The following is an 18,529-nucleotide window of genomic DNA, read 5'->3' on the forward strand; positions in this document are numbered from 1 at the left end:
AGGTATGGAGCCCAAACGTGTTCAGTGAGTCGACTTATATTGCTCAATGCCATCATTCCCAGTGACACTTATACGTATTTCATGCCACTTTTCGTGTCATGTCAGCTTTCATATGTCCTTTCCTGTTTCATAGTGTCACTTTACGGGACAGCGTGAAGTCATTAGTTACCACTTCCTGTCCTCCCAGCCTCTCGTAAGCTGGAAAGCTCAACCGCTACCAGGTTTAGCCAGTTAGCTCCCGTTTAGCTAGAGCAACAACAACGTCAACGTTATTCTGAATCAGTCGCCTAGCCGTAAAATAAACACAGGCCAAAGCTAAATCTTTTACTTGGTTTCAACGTGAGGACTCATGTTAACAGCAGTAGCTGGTCAAGAAAGTACTGACATGGGGAAAAAGTGACAGAATATAAGTGTCACAGGAAATAATGGCATGAAATAAAAACACCCTTAAAGATGGTAGTTCTAAATTTTTATTTTGATTAAAATTAACTGAAAAAAAAAATGCATTATTTGGCCACCTGGGGGCAGTAGAAACAAGTTATAACAACACTGACATATCGTTACGTTTTAAGTTGATACGGTGAACTCGTCAGCATACAGCTGCTGTTTATTTACTCAACCAGCAGTTATGGAACAAAATTATCATTTGTATTTCTGGCCAGCTGGTGAATGTAAGTAGAATATTCACTATCTTTTAGCTCTGTGTTCAGTCTCCACCACCTGCTGAGGGAAATATGTGACTCTTTACCTGTTAGATGCTCCACCATGTTCACCAGCTCGTCTCTATAACTGTGTCTGTTAGCAGCTTGCGGCTGAGCAGTTACCGTACTGGCTCCACTGAAAGCTGCTGCTTGCTGCGGCTGAAAACAACACTGAGTGGTCAGAGTGAACCACAACGGTAAATATGCTGCCGGACAGTTAAATAATGAGCCGAAACCTGCTATAAAAAGAAGAAGCAGAGTCAGGTGATAATTCTCAGTAGATGCATCACTGTAAGTGACATCTTTCACATTGTCACATTGTTTTTACTTTGTAATTTCACACGCTGTTGAATATAGCTGCTTTAAAGTGAAATCAAATCAAATTTTAACAATTTTAATAACATTTTATAGTAATGCTGAGTTAATGTCTTTCTTATTTAGTTATTTCACAATTAATTTGATCATTATTATATTTACACAATTTATCCATACAGTACTTCATGATTGATAGCTACGAGGGACATAACTCACTTCATTTAAATGTTGTGGACTATGTTTATTGTGGAAAATTCAATAAAGACATGTTTAAAAAAAATGTTGTGATGTCCCCTGGTGTCATCTTGGGCTTTAAACGTGTATCTCTGTTGGCTCTGCAGGGAGCTGATTGGTGTAACTGGGAACACCTGTGGCACCCAGTGTTCCCAAAAGGTTTCAAAAGTCCTGACTGCAAACAGCTCTCTGCAGCCACAGAGATGTTTGGTAATTTTGGTCCTTACAGCACCTGCATCCACATTCTTCACTATTCTTCACTCATACACATCACACCCCACTGAATTCACTGATTTCCACACTGCTGTTAATGTTAAATAATTTGGTGTCATGATTTGGTCAATTTGGTTTCAGTTGATTTAATACAATATACTTTTGCACTCAGAATCTTCCTTTTGTTTTTGCCACTTGAGGTCAGGTCATAACCATGTTTAAAGAATTTAAAAAGTAAATTTAGAATATTTTGTCAATAATGTGCATAATTTGGCTACATCGCCCAAGAAGTGCGAGTTTTGGTCTTGCTACCCATTTGGTGTTGAGTTTATTTGTGGCCAGCAGCTCATAAAAACTAATAACTAACTGGCATAATTGTGTGAGAACATATACATTACCACAAGGAGGAGACCTTTCGACTTTGGTGACCCTGTGACCCTTTCCCCAGTGCCACCATCAGACCACGCTTTGCCTGCCCTTTATAACTACAGTCAACTGTAGATTATTAGGCTATTACTGATGGCCTGCACTCTTTTAAAGTGCTGCCCTCTTTCTGAATAGGTTCTTGTAGTGTTTTGTGTGACTGGATATTTTTCCTCCCCAAACATGCCTTTTCTCACGAACTTGTGATCATATCTGAAACCGTGCATTGGTCCTCTCTCATATCACTGCTAATCCAAATTATTTACTTTTATTATAGGATTTTCCTCAGTTTCTTGTTCAGCCTATCTGCTTAGCTCCTGCATGGATTTACCCTATTACTGTTGGCTCCCTGCAAACATTCTTCATCAGCTTCCTCTCTTTTGCCTCCAGTTTCAAGGCAGGAATCATCCAGACAAGATTTGTCTGTTAGAACGAGTCAAAGTGCTTCTTGTTCTCCTTAAAACTTAAGCCCGGACCTCTGAGAGCCTGCCAGTTTGTCTCATTACCGCAGTTCACTTACAGCTTGAGGACAACACACAGCCTATTAGCTGTGTTTGTTCAGTTTAACTGACCTCTGGCTAACTGGAAAATTCTTCTTTTTTATAGGCAACAAAACATTTAACGGAGATGGACGTGACAAAACATCCAGCCCACTTAACTGGTGTGTTACGCTCTTATATTAAAAGAACAGACAGTAAGGAGGACAAGTTTTTGCTTGTTTCACCTATGAGTTTCTGAGTGGTGGGAGTGAAGGTGTTCAATTTCAGTCTCCCCTTCCCTCCCTTCTTGTAATCACCAGCCTTTTGCATAACACCTCCTGCCGCAGAGAGGTGCTGGTCAGACCGGTTTTCAGTCACTGTTTCTGTGCCGCTGAACATATTTGGGGAAGCCCTCGCAGCCAGAAGTTCGAACTGAGGAGGCTGATTTGGTTCTGAGGACGGTGTAACTGGGTGTGTTTTGGATAACATATCTTATGACAGAAATGTGGGATTTTTGAACATTGGATACTGGACGAGGACATTAAATGTGTCTGAGCTCATCACTGGAAGGATAAGACAGCTCAGGTGAGTGTTGCTGAGTTTCTTGATGTATGTTTAAACATTCTTATATATTCTGTTTCACTGTGGCTTCATGGCAGGAGCTACATGTGATTTATCGTGCTTTATTTGATGCATTACCAGCACTTTTAAGTCAAACGTCTTCAGTTCCTTTCTTGCCTCAAACCTTTCAGCCTCTTTTTCCTTACTCACCAATGACCTGTACTGACCTGTGTCAGTCTGCATTTAATATTTCACACCTCTTTGTGGCCATTTAATGCTTTATAAATAGGTTTTCTAAGGGGCAATTCAGTACAAACTGCTCTTTAAAATGTGAAATATTTAAACACTACAGCAACCTGCAGATATCAGTTGTCTTATCTGATCTGGTATGTTAATTTTCTTGCTGTGACAACGCTGAAAAAGACACTTCAGAACACGACCGCTGTGCTCTGGCACGTATGAAGGAAATGTCTGGAATGTGAATCGCTGTCACCTTTATTCTTGTAACAGAGATTAAATAGAGAATATAACAGCAAACAATGGTTACAGTCCTCTACTGCACTCACGGTCCACTAAAGAAGAGCAAATAACCAACCAAAAATAACCCGCCTGACCACATTAGCCAGGAACTCTCAAACCGATAACACACACACACACACACACAAGCAGTCTCGCAACCTTTTCTACCGCCTTACCCACACAATGATTTATTTTCTCAATCAATCGATTTGGTAGCCATGACATTTGAAGATATTTTACTCCTTCTTCCCGATGTCATATTATTGAGTTAAACAATAACATACAACAGCACAAACACAGCCAGGGTGTGGCTGTAGCAATGCTCATGCATAAGTAGGCCAATTGTGTGTGTGGGAGGGCAGTACAGGCAGGTGTGACACCTGGAAACTTCCTTATTGTGGAGCAGGAAGGAGTCCTGCTGCTGTCTGAGAGGTACGGTGGGCATTTATTGTTTCTTCTCCCCATTCCTCTTTTCTTCCCAGGGTTTTGTCTCTGCCTCATTTGCTTCCCTCTCTGTACAATAAATACATGTTTTTGAAGGCTTCTTGTGACGAACAAACTCTCTCTCTCTGTCTGTTTAGAGCTTGTTGCTTCCAGTAAGTTACATTTGGTATGCTGTAATTTGTTGTTCCTGGCAAAAATAAGATATTGAGATTTATCCGAAATGATTATACTGGCACGTCTTGTCCAAATGCAGTCTGGAGAAGTCAGCGTGAGGGGACCAAAAGATCAAGAGTTAAAATATCATCATTCTCCAGAGAATACAGCTGTGTTGTTCCACAAATACAGTTATTCTCTTCAAAATCTGGCCTTGAACACCACTCATGTTAATACTATAGGACTTGACAGTTTCGGTCAAAACTGACCCATGAGGTGTCAATCACACCCGCTGTGGCGGCCTTTGTCACCTGCTTGTGAGTGACGGACATGTAACTATATTGCTTTTCTGTCAGTCTTGATGAAAAAAAAATGTTTAATTAAAAAGGCATTTGTAAATTCCTTTTGTCCACAGTAACTGCAGCACACAGGCTGTTAAGTTTACAACTAATGCTTGGTGAGGTGTAACTTTCCATCTGTGGGTTTGTTCCATATAAACCAAGTGTTGTACTGTGGTCAGAGCCCATTTTAGCCAAGATGAATATTTTAGCTTTCAGAATGCTGTAAATAACATTTTATATCTTATCGTACGAGCAGTGTACCCTCATTAGTGAATCTAGACTGTCTAGAGGGACACGGGGTCATAGGCCAGTCTGCTGTTGATCTGGGAATTAAGATTTATAGGATGCACTTCCTCAGGCTTTCTCTAGAAAAATGTTCCTGCCCACATAAAGTACAAATAAACCCAACATAAAGTCAAAAAATGTCTGGTGTCTGTCATGCATTCGCAGTTGCGAGGTTTCAGCGTCTGCACCATGTTCTCCTCTGCTGTCCCGCACAAAAACCAGCACTACAGCGAACTGAGGAGGGACTGCATCAAGGACAAGAAACTGTTTGAGGATCCAGAGTTCCCAGCCAGCAATGCATCGCTGTACTTTAGGAAACCTCCTCCTGGTTCTGTGGAGTGGAAGCGGCCAGGGGTGAGTGGCACAGGTCCTTCGCTGACATCCATCAGGCCATGCAGTTATTGCCGCATAGGGTGATATTTTACTGTATAAGGTGGCATGTAAATGTGATTATTGTGAAATAACTGGGTTGGACACATTCAGTGTAGAGCAAGAGACTTGTAGCTAATATAGAAAGATCACTGAGCCACTTATCTTACAGGTATAATCTAAAAACTAAACTAAACCTATACATTTTCAGTTTCTTATTTTTCTTTCGTTCTTTTAAAGACTTTTAACTTTTTAACTTTTCTGTTGTAGGAAATATGTAATGACCCCCATCTGTTTGTGGAGGGCATCAGCTCCCATGACTTGAACCAGGGCGTTGTGGGAAACTGCTGGTTTGTTGCTGCCTGCTCCTGTCTGGCTTTGAAGCCAAACCTCTGGAAGAAGGTGGGTTAATACAAATATTAAGTGCAGGTACAGCAGCACTGAGGGCTGAAACATGTGACCGGCTGACAGCACAGTGCAGGATCAGGACAGCAGGAATTCACCTGAGGGGATTTGCTCATGATTAACAGCAAAACCAAATTCCTTTGTCAGAATGACTTATCACTATGATACTTTGCTTGTAGGTAGCCTAACATACAATGCTGTATTATTCCTTTATCTTTGACATCTAACATCTAAAACAAATCTGGTAATAGAGGACAATTAGACCATAACGGAACTGGAGAGCTTCTTATCTTTCTTCTATAAATTATGTCATTGAGTTGACTGCTCTATTTGTATCCCTATTCTTAAAATCTACCCGTTACATTACATTCGGGGCTGTGTGGCTTTTCACTCAGCTACAAAATTCACTGCTTCAGCTGAAAATGACTCATTAGTCACACATTTTACATTTGTTGCATTGTGTTTTGTGTGGTTCAGGTAATTCCTGACCATAAGGATCAGGAGTGGGATCCAAAACACCCAGAGGACTATGCTGGAATATTCCACTTTCAGTTCTGGGTGTTTGGCGAGTGGGTGGATGTGGTGGTGGACGACCGGCTGCCCACCATCAACGGAGAACTCATCTACTGTCACTCGAAAGACAACAACGAATTCTGGAGTGCTCTGCTGGAGAAGGCCTACGCCAAGTCAGTAAGCTTAAACCATGCTGGCAGAAATACAATTGCATGTACAAAAATTATTCTTAAAAACAGTTTGGACACTGTGTAAAACATAAATAAAACAGAATGTGCAATCAGCTGTAATCTTAAATATAATATTTTCAATATTGCCATATTTCTGTAACACTTCCAACCTGAGTAAACTTGTCATCCTCCTGCACCGGCTGTGTCCAGGCTCTACGGCTGCTATGAGTCTCTGGAGGGAGGAAACACCGGAGACGCTGTGGTGGATTTCAGTGGAGCTGTGGCTGAAGCCATCAACCTGGAGACAGAAGCATACTATAAGGACCAGAAAAGACTAGACCAGCTGTTTGAAGATCTGCTTAAGGTCTACGACCGCGGAGGAATCATTAGCTGCTCCATTAAGGTCTGTGCTGGTTCTGAAAGTCTGCACCTTTGTCTCTCTGCTTCAGAGGAGCTGGCCATAAAACACTACTTGCTTTTATCATTCCATCAGGCACAGCCTCATGAAATTGAGCTCAAGATGGCGAACGGGCTGGTGAAAGGCCACGCATACTCAGTGACTGCAGTGAAGAAGGTGCGTTTGGGTCACGGGCTGCTGGCCTACTTCAAGAACGAAACCATTCCTCTGATCCGCATGAGGAACCCCTGGGGCAAGACTGAGTGGAAAGGAGCCTGGAGCGACAGGTGAGAAGTGACTGCTGTGTGCTCAGTATGTCAAGAATATGGTACTGACCAGGGGACGAGCAGGAAGCGGGAGCGCTACGGTGTGCAAACCATATTCTCACAAGCTACATGACCCTCATTAGGGTCGTGCATAATGATTGAGATGGAGGTAATTTGCTATCTTTTTGTGAAAATAATGTTTCACATGTATGCAGGAACAGCAGCAAATCTAATGTAATTAACTGCTTTAAACAACCAAACAAACTTTTTATAGCCACATTTTATGACTCAAATAGTGGATTCTGTGTGAATTAGACTTTTAAAGCTATCTATTGTATCAAGCAGTATTTCATAAGTGCATTAACTGTCTTAATTTGCTTTGCTTGCTGGTTGTTAGCTCTGAGGAATGGTCAAAAGTCGGAGATACAGAGAGAGGCCACCTTGGCATCACAGTAGAGGATGATGGGGAGTTCTGGTGAGTTCCTCTCATTACAGCTGTCCACCTGTGGAGTTCATCTCCTCTTTTAGCACGTAATAAAGCATTTTCTGTTCACACCCGCAGGATGTTTTTCACAGACTGGTGCAAGTACTTCACAGATGCAGATGTTTGTCGCCTCATCAATACTTCTGTGATCAGTATCCATAAGACGTGGCATGAGGCCGTGCACTTTGGGAGCTGGACCAAAAACGCAGAGCCGCTGTTAAACCGCTGCGGTGGCTGTGCTAACCACAGGCAGACATTCCTGCAGAACCCGCAGGTACCGCAGACTCTGGGCGGACCCTCTCCTCACATCACCTGTGTTCATGCACACGTACATGTATACATTCACTCCCTCTCAACTTCTCTTGCAGTACTTGTTTGATGTTACAAAGGAGGTCGATGAGGTCCTCATCTCCTTGCAACAGAGAGACATGAAGATCCACAGAAAAGTTGGTCAAGGAGAAAATCTAAGCATTGGCTTCAGTGTTTTCAAGGTATAGTGTAACATTTCCACCATACTTCCATCATACAACCCTGAGTCTAAAAAAGACGGACTAGAGATTAATTTATTACAGAGGAAATGTCCGTCTGGGACGAGGTTAGTCAAAGGTCAGTTAGCTTTGGGGGGAAACGGGGTCATTTCATCACATTTTGGCTTCATTCTGGTCAAAGAGTTTGGCCTTGTTTGACTTTTCCACTCATTTGTTGAGCAAACAGTGAACGGTTGTTGGATATTGTTGACGTGCAGACATTACTTGATTGTTTTGGTTATCAGAACCAAAACAGACCTAAATCATACATGATTGAACACAAAGATACACATACTTTAGTTAATAGTTTCAGGCTGAAAAACAGAGCAGAGCCCAGCATGTTTAATGACCATTTCTTCTGAACTCTGAAAGTTCAGACGCCTGTCTTCTAGTACGGTGCAGCCATTATAGAAACCTTGTGCATTATGAGCAAATGGTGCTTGCTGGAGAAAAAAGAAAGCCATGAATTTGCATCTCTTTTGAGTTATGTTGTACAACACACTTTACATATGTGAAACGAAAACCTCACAAAAAAGCAGAGAGTTCATTTGACTTTTCGACATTAAAAGCTGAATAAGCCGTCGGTTCCAACTCACTTTCAAGCAGCTCTCATCGCTTCAAAATCAGATTCATTTATCTGATGGACTCAAAAATGTTTCAAACATGGTTCTAAATTAATTTTGTACAGCAGTGAAATGAAAAAGTCCATTATAAAAAAAATGTACTTTTTTCTTTTATGTGCCAGAAAACCACCCACATTATCTGCACCCGGTACCTGATCTGCACACCACGGCTCTATATATCAGGAACAAATGCAACCTTAAGTTATGATGAAGAAATTCCAATTACACTTAATTTCAATAATAAAATATTGTGTATGCTCATAATATTTAACATAAAAAGCTAAATTAAACTATTTCCTACATATAATGTTGGCTATAACAACTTTATATGTAGATAACTGAGCATTTATAAAAACAAACTAGTACAACTCAGTGTTTCAGCAGAGGTCTTAACTGAATTACAAAATCACTGCAGTCCTCTCACACAGCCGTAAAACTTGCCGAACTAGATTTGATTCTACTTGCTGGGATTAGATTGTCACATTCAAATGAGGCCATGTAACCGTAAGCGGCAAAACTGACATCACATTTCCCGTAATGTGATTTACTTGTCAGAGATCTGGCTAAGTTCAAACACACACCCTACACACTTTTATCATGCTGATAGAAGAGCTGCCAAAGGGCCAGGTTCTGGGGTTCTGCACAGCAAAGAACACCGGTGCCACAAAGAGCGACTGTGTGCACGCGGCCTGTTGAACTGCTGCGAGTCTGAACCTGGATTTCACCTTTGTTGTCTGTGGTCATCATGCAAGTGATGTAATCCTCCTCCTCCATCTGATTATTACGTTAAAATATTTCTGGCTTTAAACTGCTCTGAGAAGGATAGGTAGTATGACCACTGAGCCAGTCCAACAGGATTTTTTTTTTTTTGCATTTAGGTGAGACACCAGTCATCGTACCAGTGCAATGACTATATTAGCCTGTGCGTTCAAAAACACAGGAGTACAATGTTAAATTAAAGTTCTATTCACTATTCTGCCACCAGGAGGCAGAAGAATCTTTGCAAATAATAAATCCTCTGGTTACTGTTTAAACCCTAAAAATCTAATCTAATCTAATCTGTATGACACTTTATTTTATATATGTGTCGTGTATTCTGCACATACTATGATGCACATAAATTTGGGGAGCATTTATTTAAGACACCAGTTGGCTTGTAAAAGTAAAAAGTGACCTTCATGTTATATCATGATAGTCCATCAAAGCTAAACTAGTGTAAGCACAATATGTTTACATGGGCACTAGCATCCTGGTTTTGAGTCTTGTCCTGATACTCATCGGGTTTTCATGTTTACATGGTATGGTTTTCCTTTTCCAGGTGGAACTGAACAGGAAGTACCGGATGCATGACATCCTGACCCAACAGTGTGTGGAGACGTCCACCTACATCAACGCTCGCACAGTGTTTCTGAGGAGCATGCTGCCACAGGGCCGCTACGTCCTCATGCCCACCACCTTCAAGCCTCAGACGCTGGGGGATTACATGATCCGAGTTTTCACTGACGTGGCCTCAGACTGCAGGTATGTCAAACCAGAGGCAGGTTTGTAGTGTACGAGTGTAAATCAGCAGCTCGGCTGTGTTTCACGTTGTCAGATGTTCACACATCTTACAATTATCAGGTCTAAAGAGACACTGCAGGGAAATACAGAACAAAGCTGTTCTTTTCAGACTCTGGTGGATGGATAATATCCAAGGAAAGCACTTAAATGAGTGTTCTGGAGAACAGAGAATATTACATTGTGTTCATATTAAATCACTTATGAAGTAACATCCCTCTCCGACTATTTTTCTTGGCCAGAGAGTTTGTTTTGCCAGATTTTGACGTTCTTGTTGGCAGATCTAAATACAGATTGTTTGGTCACATACAGGTCATCTAAGCTACGAAACATAGTGTCACCTCCCTCTCCCAATTTTCTGATAGCACCATCTCTAGGCCAGAGCACCAAGTTATAGGGACTCTTTCTCTCTCCCTGTCCTTAAATCTTCCTCTGCTCTCACAGGGAGCTGACAGAGGATAAACCAAGAGTAAGATGCTGGAGTTCATTCCTTGGATACCCACAAGCCGTGAGTCACGTCTACGTCCACGGAGCTGAGGGGCTGCAGAACCAGGACAGTGCAGGAGGTTAGAGGAAATCACAGGAGCCAGACGTTACCCCATCTACTAATCAATGTGCCTGTAGCTCTGTAGTCAACAATCTTTACGTGTTTTCACGCAGGTGCAGACCCCTATGTGATCATCTCCTGCGAGGGCCGGTCCGTAAAATCTGTCATCAAGAGGGACACCTTGCAACCAGAGTTTGCAACCAGCGGCATTTTCTACAGGAAGAAGCCCAGAAAGCCCATAACTGTGGAGGTGAGGTGGCATCTCTCAGTGATTGTTCTGGAAAACATGTATCTCTAAAAACAATGTATTTTTCAATGATCCAGTGTGTTTTCACACACACACAAACTTTCACAGCCTATGAAGACACATAATCCTTCAGTTTAGCTAAGAAATTAAAAATCAGATGCACCACCAAGTAAGTTATTACACTGTCCCAAATATGCTTGTTGAAGGCAGATTTTCGTGTTTTTATATAAAAAAAAATAATTTCGGTGCTATTCCAGGTTGTGTCATATACAAAGCAATCAAACCACTCCTATAATAAAACCAGTGCTTGAATATTATTAGAGCAGAAATACTTCTGATGATGTGGCATTTCTTTCATTAAAAACCACAATTTTAATAAAAAAAACTAATAATAATCTCTGTCATAGCCAGCCCTCTGTCGAAGCCCTGCAGATTACAAATATATGTGACTGCATCACAGAACATTATATATATTTCAAACTGACTGGTCTTCTTCAGGTGTGGAACAGCAACGCAGTAAAGGACGAATTTATGGGCCAAGTGGTGTTGTCCGGGTTGGTGAAGGACACCTCTGACCCTCAGAGGCTTCAGCTGAGGAAGAGCGGGCGGCAGATGGCAGACGAGATGCCCGGCAACATCAGCCTCAGGATCATCACGTCTACTCAGCTGACCGCCATATGACCTCGCCAGTGGCCTGAGAGAAGCCTGAGTCTTTATCAGTGCTAAACTATGGGGTGAACATCTTGTGAAACTCGACACGTGGCATCATCGAGGAACCAAAAGCAGCAGCGGTTCGACCGGTTTACCACTGGATGCTCGTGTGGGAGTGGAATTTTACACTATTAATTGCACGTTGGTGAAATACATGCAAAGTGAGAGGTGAGCTGGGCACTAGTGGACAGACTGAATGTCAATTCCTCTTATTTTTATCCAAATGTTTACTCTTTTTAAGCATCTTAATTGTATTTGAAATCATTTTTGTGTAACTTATGACACATTTTTATATCAACGTTTTGCAAGTTGCTTGTAAAGATATCAGATGTTACACCATAGATACTGTGAGTGATGTGGCAGTAAATTGTCACACAAGTCTTATACATTATACATTTGTCCTCCAGATTCACCTTTATGCACAAAAACTTACCACATGTATGACGCATAATTCATGTATTTTTCTTGAATGCATCTTTGGCTCCTTTCTACCGTCTGTTCATATCATCATGTTTTATTCTCATGACAATAAAGAAAATGCAGAACCCTGCGTGGCAGAAAGAATCACGATGGCCTACAAGCATCGCCACAACTCTGGTTTTCTTCCTCTTTTTATTTCAGTCCAGTTCCCAAACTGCAATATTTTGTTTTTTTTTACACTCAAGACACAGCCATGCACAATTCAAAGTTCAAAAAGTCTATTGCTTCAACCACAATTAAAAATAGTTTATCCAAAACCTTGTTTCCCCGTCGCTCATTTGTCCTTTTTCAAAGATGGGGAAAGGCCTGCTGAGGTATGCCAGATGGATCAGCAGTTTTACAAAGCTAGACAATAATAAGAGTAATAATAATAATAATGATAATAATAATTTAAAAAGTAACATTTTTTGTCTTTGTTCCATTCTCTTGATACACATTAATAGAGGAATTTTCACACCACGTGTACAGGTTTACACATTCAGAAGATAGGAATGTACAGGAGCAACCACAGAAAAGGGGCACGTCAGCGGCGTTTCTCGTCACCTTTGTGCTCATAGTTCAGACCTGTACATGGGGCAGAGGCCAAACGTCCCAGGGCCGGCGGAGCTTCCTGACAGGCCACCCACACCTACCGCACGCACACATACATGTACTAACACTCAGCAGTGGTGCTCAGGACAGACTGTGTGGGCCCGCACACAGAGTGCTGCATCCATCGGCTCTCCGTCCAGATGTAGCAGTGTCCGATAAAGCCCGAACAGGAGAGCCGGATCCAGGAGTGCAGAGACAGCGTGTGTGTGTGTGTGTGTTCGTTTTTCTCTTTTTTTGATTTTACCAGGGTGCAAAACATTTATTGATACATACCATAGAGCAACCTGAATATTGTCATTTTAAGTTACATAATTCTGAAAAAGGGGGGTTTCCCATCATATTTACATACATACATACATATCCTAACAATCTTAACCTATTTGAAGATGAGATACAGTGTATAGTTTGTTTTACATGCATGAATTCTGTTGCATCCTCCTGTCTAACATCACTCCTTTGTCGTCTGTACATTTGCTGTACAATGGAGGTACAATATGACTAAGCAGCTACCCTGCACCTCAAAGTCAAGGTGGACAACACGAGTGAGGCATCTTCTAGTGCAGATTGAGGTAGCCCCCTAACACACACAAGCACACGCGCTCACACACGGAGGGATGCTACATGGGAAATGCCTGACGCAGCTACCAAACACCGACACAAAGTAGATAACTTCTGTACAGGAACGACTTTAAACGCTAACCGGGTATGGAAGGAATGTTAGCAAACGATATGGACCTCTACCACAGTTTCTATTTTCAGTGCTCATCAGGACAAGGTACAATCATGAAATGGCACTCAGTACTTCGCTCAGTGGGTCACATTCCCCCTCTCTAATCTGCCACACGTTCAAAAACGCCTCTACAAAACGTATAGATCATACGAAAAAAAAGTCACATAAGACACCATTAGAAGACAAAAGGACACTGAAGCATGAAGGAGCAGCATCTTGAATACCACAGGAGAGGACGGGGAGGGGGCAGGTGGGCGAGGAGGACAGTTGGTGCCCGGTGCCTCATTAGACATGAAGGTTTTTGTATATTCAGAGCAGGTAGGCCTGGTTTTTGGTTGCCATTTAATCCAAACATGTATAATCACATAATGTGTTCTGCAATACAAGAAGACTTAATGACTCTTCTGCATCTGAAAAAACAAAAAACCAAAAAAAACAGGAATCATTTTCTTCTTTGATCTGCATTTGACATTTCTGTTCACTTTAAAGTTTAGCCGTCTTCCCACACATATCTGATTATACAGTTTCTCCCTTCATGTCACGCTGCAGTTTGCTGTTCTGAGTGATCATTTTGGATTGAAATCAGCATACTTTATGTTTGCATTATTCTCTTTGTCAAGGGGCATCTTTCCTGCTTAAGGTTTAAGGTGACAGGGATGCTCAGGGCACTATGGGAAAGTGAGACAATGTGTAGCACCAGACCTTCAACTCACTGTAGGTAAATAATCACTTGACTGTCTGTTTGCCACTGTTGTAGAAAAAAAAGCTGATTTGAAAGGCTGAAATGTTGGTCCGCTGTGTGCCAGAACCTCAAAAAGAACAATCCAATGCCAATATAAGTATTTAAATAAAAAGATTTATACCTCTGTTTAGTCTCTGATTTTGTATGTATATTTCCTTCTACAGTATTTCACAGCTAGCTGTCTGGTGACATGAATGAAAACAGATGTTGAATTCTCAACCCGATTCTGATCAATTTATAACATTAAAGAATCGAAAATAAAGCCAAGCATACTGACTATCGGTTGATAATCCTATTTGAGATGCTTGCACACAGTGAATGCTACAGTTTATGTATGCACGTGCTTAAGAATGATCTGTGGAATTTGCACATTGCAAGATGAAGCCGGCACCAGTTTCCAGTCATTCTATTCATTTCTAGAGTGTTCAGTACCAAATGTTTGTACCAAACATCATCCACAAGTCAGAGCAAACACGTGTCTAGAACTGCAACCCCGACTGAATATGCAATACTCTCCTACATTGTACTTAAGATGAAATATTTGCATGTGTGATCTACAGTTGAGTCACTATAATTATACATGCTGCACTACAGTGCTGGTTCAATTTATGTAGGCAAATTGTGCACAGTGTTTCAATATTTAACAATGCAGCACATTGAAAACAATACGTAGCCAGTTAGAGAGAAAATCAGCAATGAACTGCAGCTAACCTGAACTCCAGTGACTCTACAGCAGAGGCTGTCTGAGACTCAAATCAAATACAAGACGACATGAAGCGGACCAATGAAGGATGCTTAAAGCTGGCATTATCATGTGAAATTATTCCTGACTCTTTCCCCTGTAGCTGCACCCCTACACACATTCAATCACACGCATACGCACATAAATATGCCACCTTGAGATGTGACAATCTGCGGAGGAGTAGCAGTGTTTCTCCACAGAGCCATAGTCATGCAGGCAAAGGTTGGGTCCCAGTGTCACTCTCTCACATCAGCTGGTTACTGCAGGTGGAAGTGTGGCCTGATTGTGCTCCATGGAGAGACTGGAGGAATGAACACCAAGCCTAAAGCTGGGCAGGGAAGGAATAACAGGCTCTTTAGTTTTGTCAGTTTCTTCCTGCTGACATTTCCTCTTGAAAATGAGCACATTTTCTTTTCGATTTTTTTCGCCGTATTTTCTTAGTTTGGAGAGCGACTGCTGCCAAACAAGACATATGACACAAAGAGATGTGCACAGTTTGTACACACACGCGCACGCACACACGCTCACGCACGCACACTTGTGATGGACTGCTCTACATGTACAGAGTGCTGGAGAAGTAAACGAGGAGGCAAGGTCTGTTCAGCAGCGTGGGCCGAGAGGCTGCAAGGCCAGATGTCCGTACTACATATGAGGCCTGGGGGTCTTTTGTCCTTGTGCTGTCACTGTAAGTCACACAAACCCCCTCCTTGTGCTGTCGCTGTCACGTCACCCACCACCCATACACCCAAGCCCCTGCCCCCATGAACGCACACATCACAGGCAGGGCTCCAGCCGCGGGTGGGGACACCTAGGGCACACCCTAGCGACTGCTGTTCTTTATGGCTTCCTTCGCAGCTACAATCAGAGGCGTCAGGCTGGATAGAGGCTTCGCCAGCTTGAGGAAGGAATGCTGCAGAGGACAGGAAAGACAAAAAATGTCAGTATGGAGCTAAGGAGAGATGCATGCAGATAAAGAACTGGGACTGGATGATGACTTTTGCAGGACATTAAGGGAGAATTTACATGTGCATTTACACATTATTAAAATATTATCATTAACACAAATTGTACCAGGTAAGATAAGGAGCTTTTTTTTTTGGTTTTATGGACTTTTTCTTCTGCAAGATCCTGAATCCTAAAGATCTGAGAGGAGGCAAGATCTGGTGTTTTGAACTTCGGTCCAAAAATGAATATGACTGCATCCGAGCTATGAGTGTGCAGTTTTCCCCTCCTCCCTCCATCTTCCTGCAAACCATTTTCCAACTAAGGCATTCCCCAATTTCCTTCAGTTGTACAGTAAGTTTTAAGTTATAACACTGCCTGGTTGATGCTATATCACCCTTGGTTGTACCATGTTTCTACGTTCAGATATTGTGTGTCTGTATGTGCATGCATGTCTACTGAAGATGGAGTCTCGGCTCTACCTGGAGCAGCTCCTTGGCAGAGCCTCTGCGGTCCACATCCATCTCCAGACAGCGGTTGAGGAAGTCTCTGAACACAGATGACAGCCTCTCCGGGTTCTGCAGCTCTGGAGTCCCGTTGGTAGCTATCAGGTACAGCGCCTGGAAAGACGGACGAGGCCGAACAGACCATCAAATGAGTCCATCACAAAATGTGGAAACATGCTGTACGACCACTAGAGAGGAAACATCATGGCTCCACTTTGTGTCTCACCCTGAGTGGATTCTCATTCAGGTAGGGCGGTTCTCCCTCCACCATCTCTATCGCCATGATTCCCAGAGACCAAATATCCACTTTTGGACCATAAGCCTTCCGAGTCACCACCTCTGGTGCCATCCAGTAGGGCGTTCCCACCATTGTGCTGCGCTTGTTCTGCTCTGGAGTGATCTGGGCACAGAAGCCAAAGTCGGCTGCAGAGGGAGACAGAGGGAGGGAGGTGCAGTAGTGTGTTATATTCTTTATTAGTTTTTTTCTTTAGCACATTGAAGATACAGTTTCTACTTTGCGTCTACACATATTTAATTTAAAACCATCTCTCTTCACCTAAATCTTAAACACTCTCTTTGAGATGGTTCTTTCTACTAATTCTACCACACCAAAGCCAAGGGCAAGTTTATGTTTGAACAAAAAAGCGAAGACTTACTGAGCTTTACCGATCCGTCCATACCCAAGAGAATGTTGTCACTTTTTATATCTCTGTGGATCACCTGGTTGGAGTGTAGGAAATCCAGGGCTTGAAGACACTGAAGAGAGAGACGAAAGCTTAAAAATAAATCTGATAGACACCCACACATAAGGGAAGCCTTTACTCATCACACATTTGGACAGGCTTTTTCTCTTGGCTGGGTGAAGTGTTAAAATTTTTGTTCCATTGTCTGCAAATGTCCACCTGGATGTAGGGGTCAGACCATTATAGCCACAGAAGCAGTGGGCGGTTTTGCTGATGCCTAAACTTGGCGTCTTACCTCTCTGCAGACTGCAGCAATCTGGCCCTCGTCCATGCAGGTCTCAGTCACTACATCTGTCAACGAGCCACCGGCCAAGTACTCCATCACCACCCATAGCTCATCTCCTACCAAGTAACTAAAAAAGGCCAGAAAGAAAAAGAGAAACGCAAAAATTACTTGTGGTTTTAGTGTGACATGCATTTCATGTTGGGGTTTTTGGTTCAGTTGCTGCATTGACAAATCAATACTCTGGGCATACTGGCAGAGTGTGCAGAGAACGAGAACAAAACTTTCCAAGAAAAAGAGCACGGAGAAGCATCTTTACAGTTTAAGACTTCATGATGCACAGTCAACACACAGTAGGCGCTCAAGTGTTTTACTGACGGCTGAGAACAATAACAGAATGTAATGAAATCTGAAAGCTAAGTGAAATAGACGCTAATAATGATGGAAACAGAGTGGTTGCGTAGTTTAATTCTTCTCTATGTTTTATAACAGTAGGTGGCAGTAATGTACTTTCCGATGAATGCTGACTACCATTATAAGTTCAAAGGAGGAAGAAGAAAGACCTGAAGAAGAAGAAAAATGATCTGAAAAGCAGGCTCAGAGGATCCCTCAATGTCATTATGGTAGCAACATGCACTGACCTTGTCTGAGCTCTGACTGCATATAAGTTGCTATTGGCGAATGAATCAGCTACATTCAGACTGCATGAGTTCATTTCTGTTGTAACCTTCAACCATCTTTCAAAAACAAACAATGCAAAAAATAAAATTGTATATACGCTGCAAAACCTGTGATGTGATGGCCTTGAGATTCCTTTTTGAGGCGATCCAAAATATCTCTTAACAAAAACGACCATAAGTAGGCCTTGACCTCAGGTTTATGTTACCGGTAGTGTGAAATGTAGCCCTGAATGTGGAAACTAACCTGTCCAGGTAGTTCACTATATTGGAGTTTTTGTTTTCCCTCATCACCAAGATCTCATTGATGATCAGCTCTTTCTTGGGCTGCTGCTGCAGGTTCATCTGCTTGATGGCCACCTGAGAAAACAGACGAGGAATCTGTGGCTCAGAGCAAGAGTAAGCCCGATGGCTCAGCAAGGAACGAGAAATAACATACAGTGTGCGAATGTTGTATCGTCAGCGTTAGAGTCTGACTTACCTCTTGGCCGGTTGCTATGTCGATGGCAGTGTACACAGTGCCAGACGCCCTGGTGAAACATAAGGTCAAAATCACATAAATGATATGTCGTTTAAGCATTTTAAAATCACTTGTAGACGCTGATAATCACGAACAAAATATGTTTCACTGAATTCACAATTCCTGTGCTCTGTTGTGTTATCATATAA

At 42.2% G+C, this 18,529-nt stretch overlaps 2 protein-coding genes across 2 annotated transcripts in view; one reads left to right on the plus strand and one right to left on the minus strand.

Annotated features, from left to right (window-relative positions):
• The first annotated feature begins 2,722 nt into the window (after positions 1-2,722).
• On the plus strand, positions 2,723-12,034 carry LOC121616853 (calpain-5-like). The gene is made up of 13 exons (XM_041951680.1): positions 2,723-2,950; positions 4,834-5,022; positions 5,308-5,439; positions 5,920-6,128; positions 6,336-6,528; positions 6,619-6,809; positions 7,186-7,263; positions 7,351-7,546; positions 7,641-7,763; positions 9,741-9,943; positions 10,424-10,545; positions 10,640-10,776; positions 11,272-12,034. Exons 2-13 carry the CDS (start codon positions 4,858-4,860, stop codon positions 11,452-11,454), a joined length of 1,932 nt encoding a protein of 643 aa, XP_041807614.1. The 5' UTR covers positions 2,723-2,950; positions 4,834-4,857; the 3' UTR covers positions 11,455-12,034.
• Positions 12,035-12,087: 53 nt separating this feature from the next.
• LOC121616854 (serine/threonine-protein kinase PAK 3) overlaps positions 12,088-18,529 on the minus strand; it is a 28,520-nt gene continuing 22,078 nt past the window's right edge. Inside the window, exons 10-16 of the mRNA XM_041951681.1 lie at positions 18,342-18,390; positions 18,108-18,220; positions 17,196-17,313; positions 16,874-16,973; positions 16,444-16,640; positions 16,194-16,331; positions 12,088-15,679 (exon numbers count right to left, since the gene is read on the minus strand). Coding sequence (XP_041807615.1) covers positions 15,590-15,679; positions 16,194-16,331; positions 16,444-16,640; positions 16,874-16,973; positions 17,196-17,313; positions 18,108-18,220; positions 18,342-18,390 — 805 coding nt within the window. The 3' untranslated portion in view covers positions 12,088-15,589. The remainder of the gene's footprint in view (positions 15,680-16,193; positions 16,332-16,443; positions 16,641-16,873; positions 16,974-17,195; positions 17,314-18,107; positions 18,221-18,341; positions 18,391-18,529) is intronic.

Source organism: Chelmon rostratus, chromosome 14 (assembly GCF_017976325.1).
Source record: "Chelmon rostratus isolate fCheRos1 chromosome 14, fCheRos1.pri, whole genome shotgun sequence".
NCBI lineage: Eukaryota > Metazoa > Chordata > Actinopteri > Chaetodontiformes > Chaetodontidae > Chelmon > Chelmon rostratus.

What these genes read in the sequence shown, in the direction of transcription:
- LOC121616853 (XM_041951680.1), top strand. Translation starts at nt 4,858, where the DNA reads ATGTTCTCCTCTGCTGTCCCGCACAAAAACCAGCACTACAGCGAACTG. An exon ending in CTGGAGAAGGCCTACGCCAA is followed by an intron (nt 6,129 to 6,335) that starts GTCAGTAAGCTT and finishes GGCTGTGTCCAG; the next exon opens with GCTCTACGGCTGCTATGAGT. An exon ending in GAAAGCCCATAACTGTGGAG is followed by an intron (nt 10,777 to 11,271) that starts GTGAGGTGGCAT and finishes GGTCTTCTTCAG; the next exon opens with GTGTGGAACAGCAACGCAGT.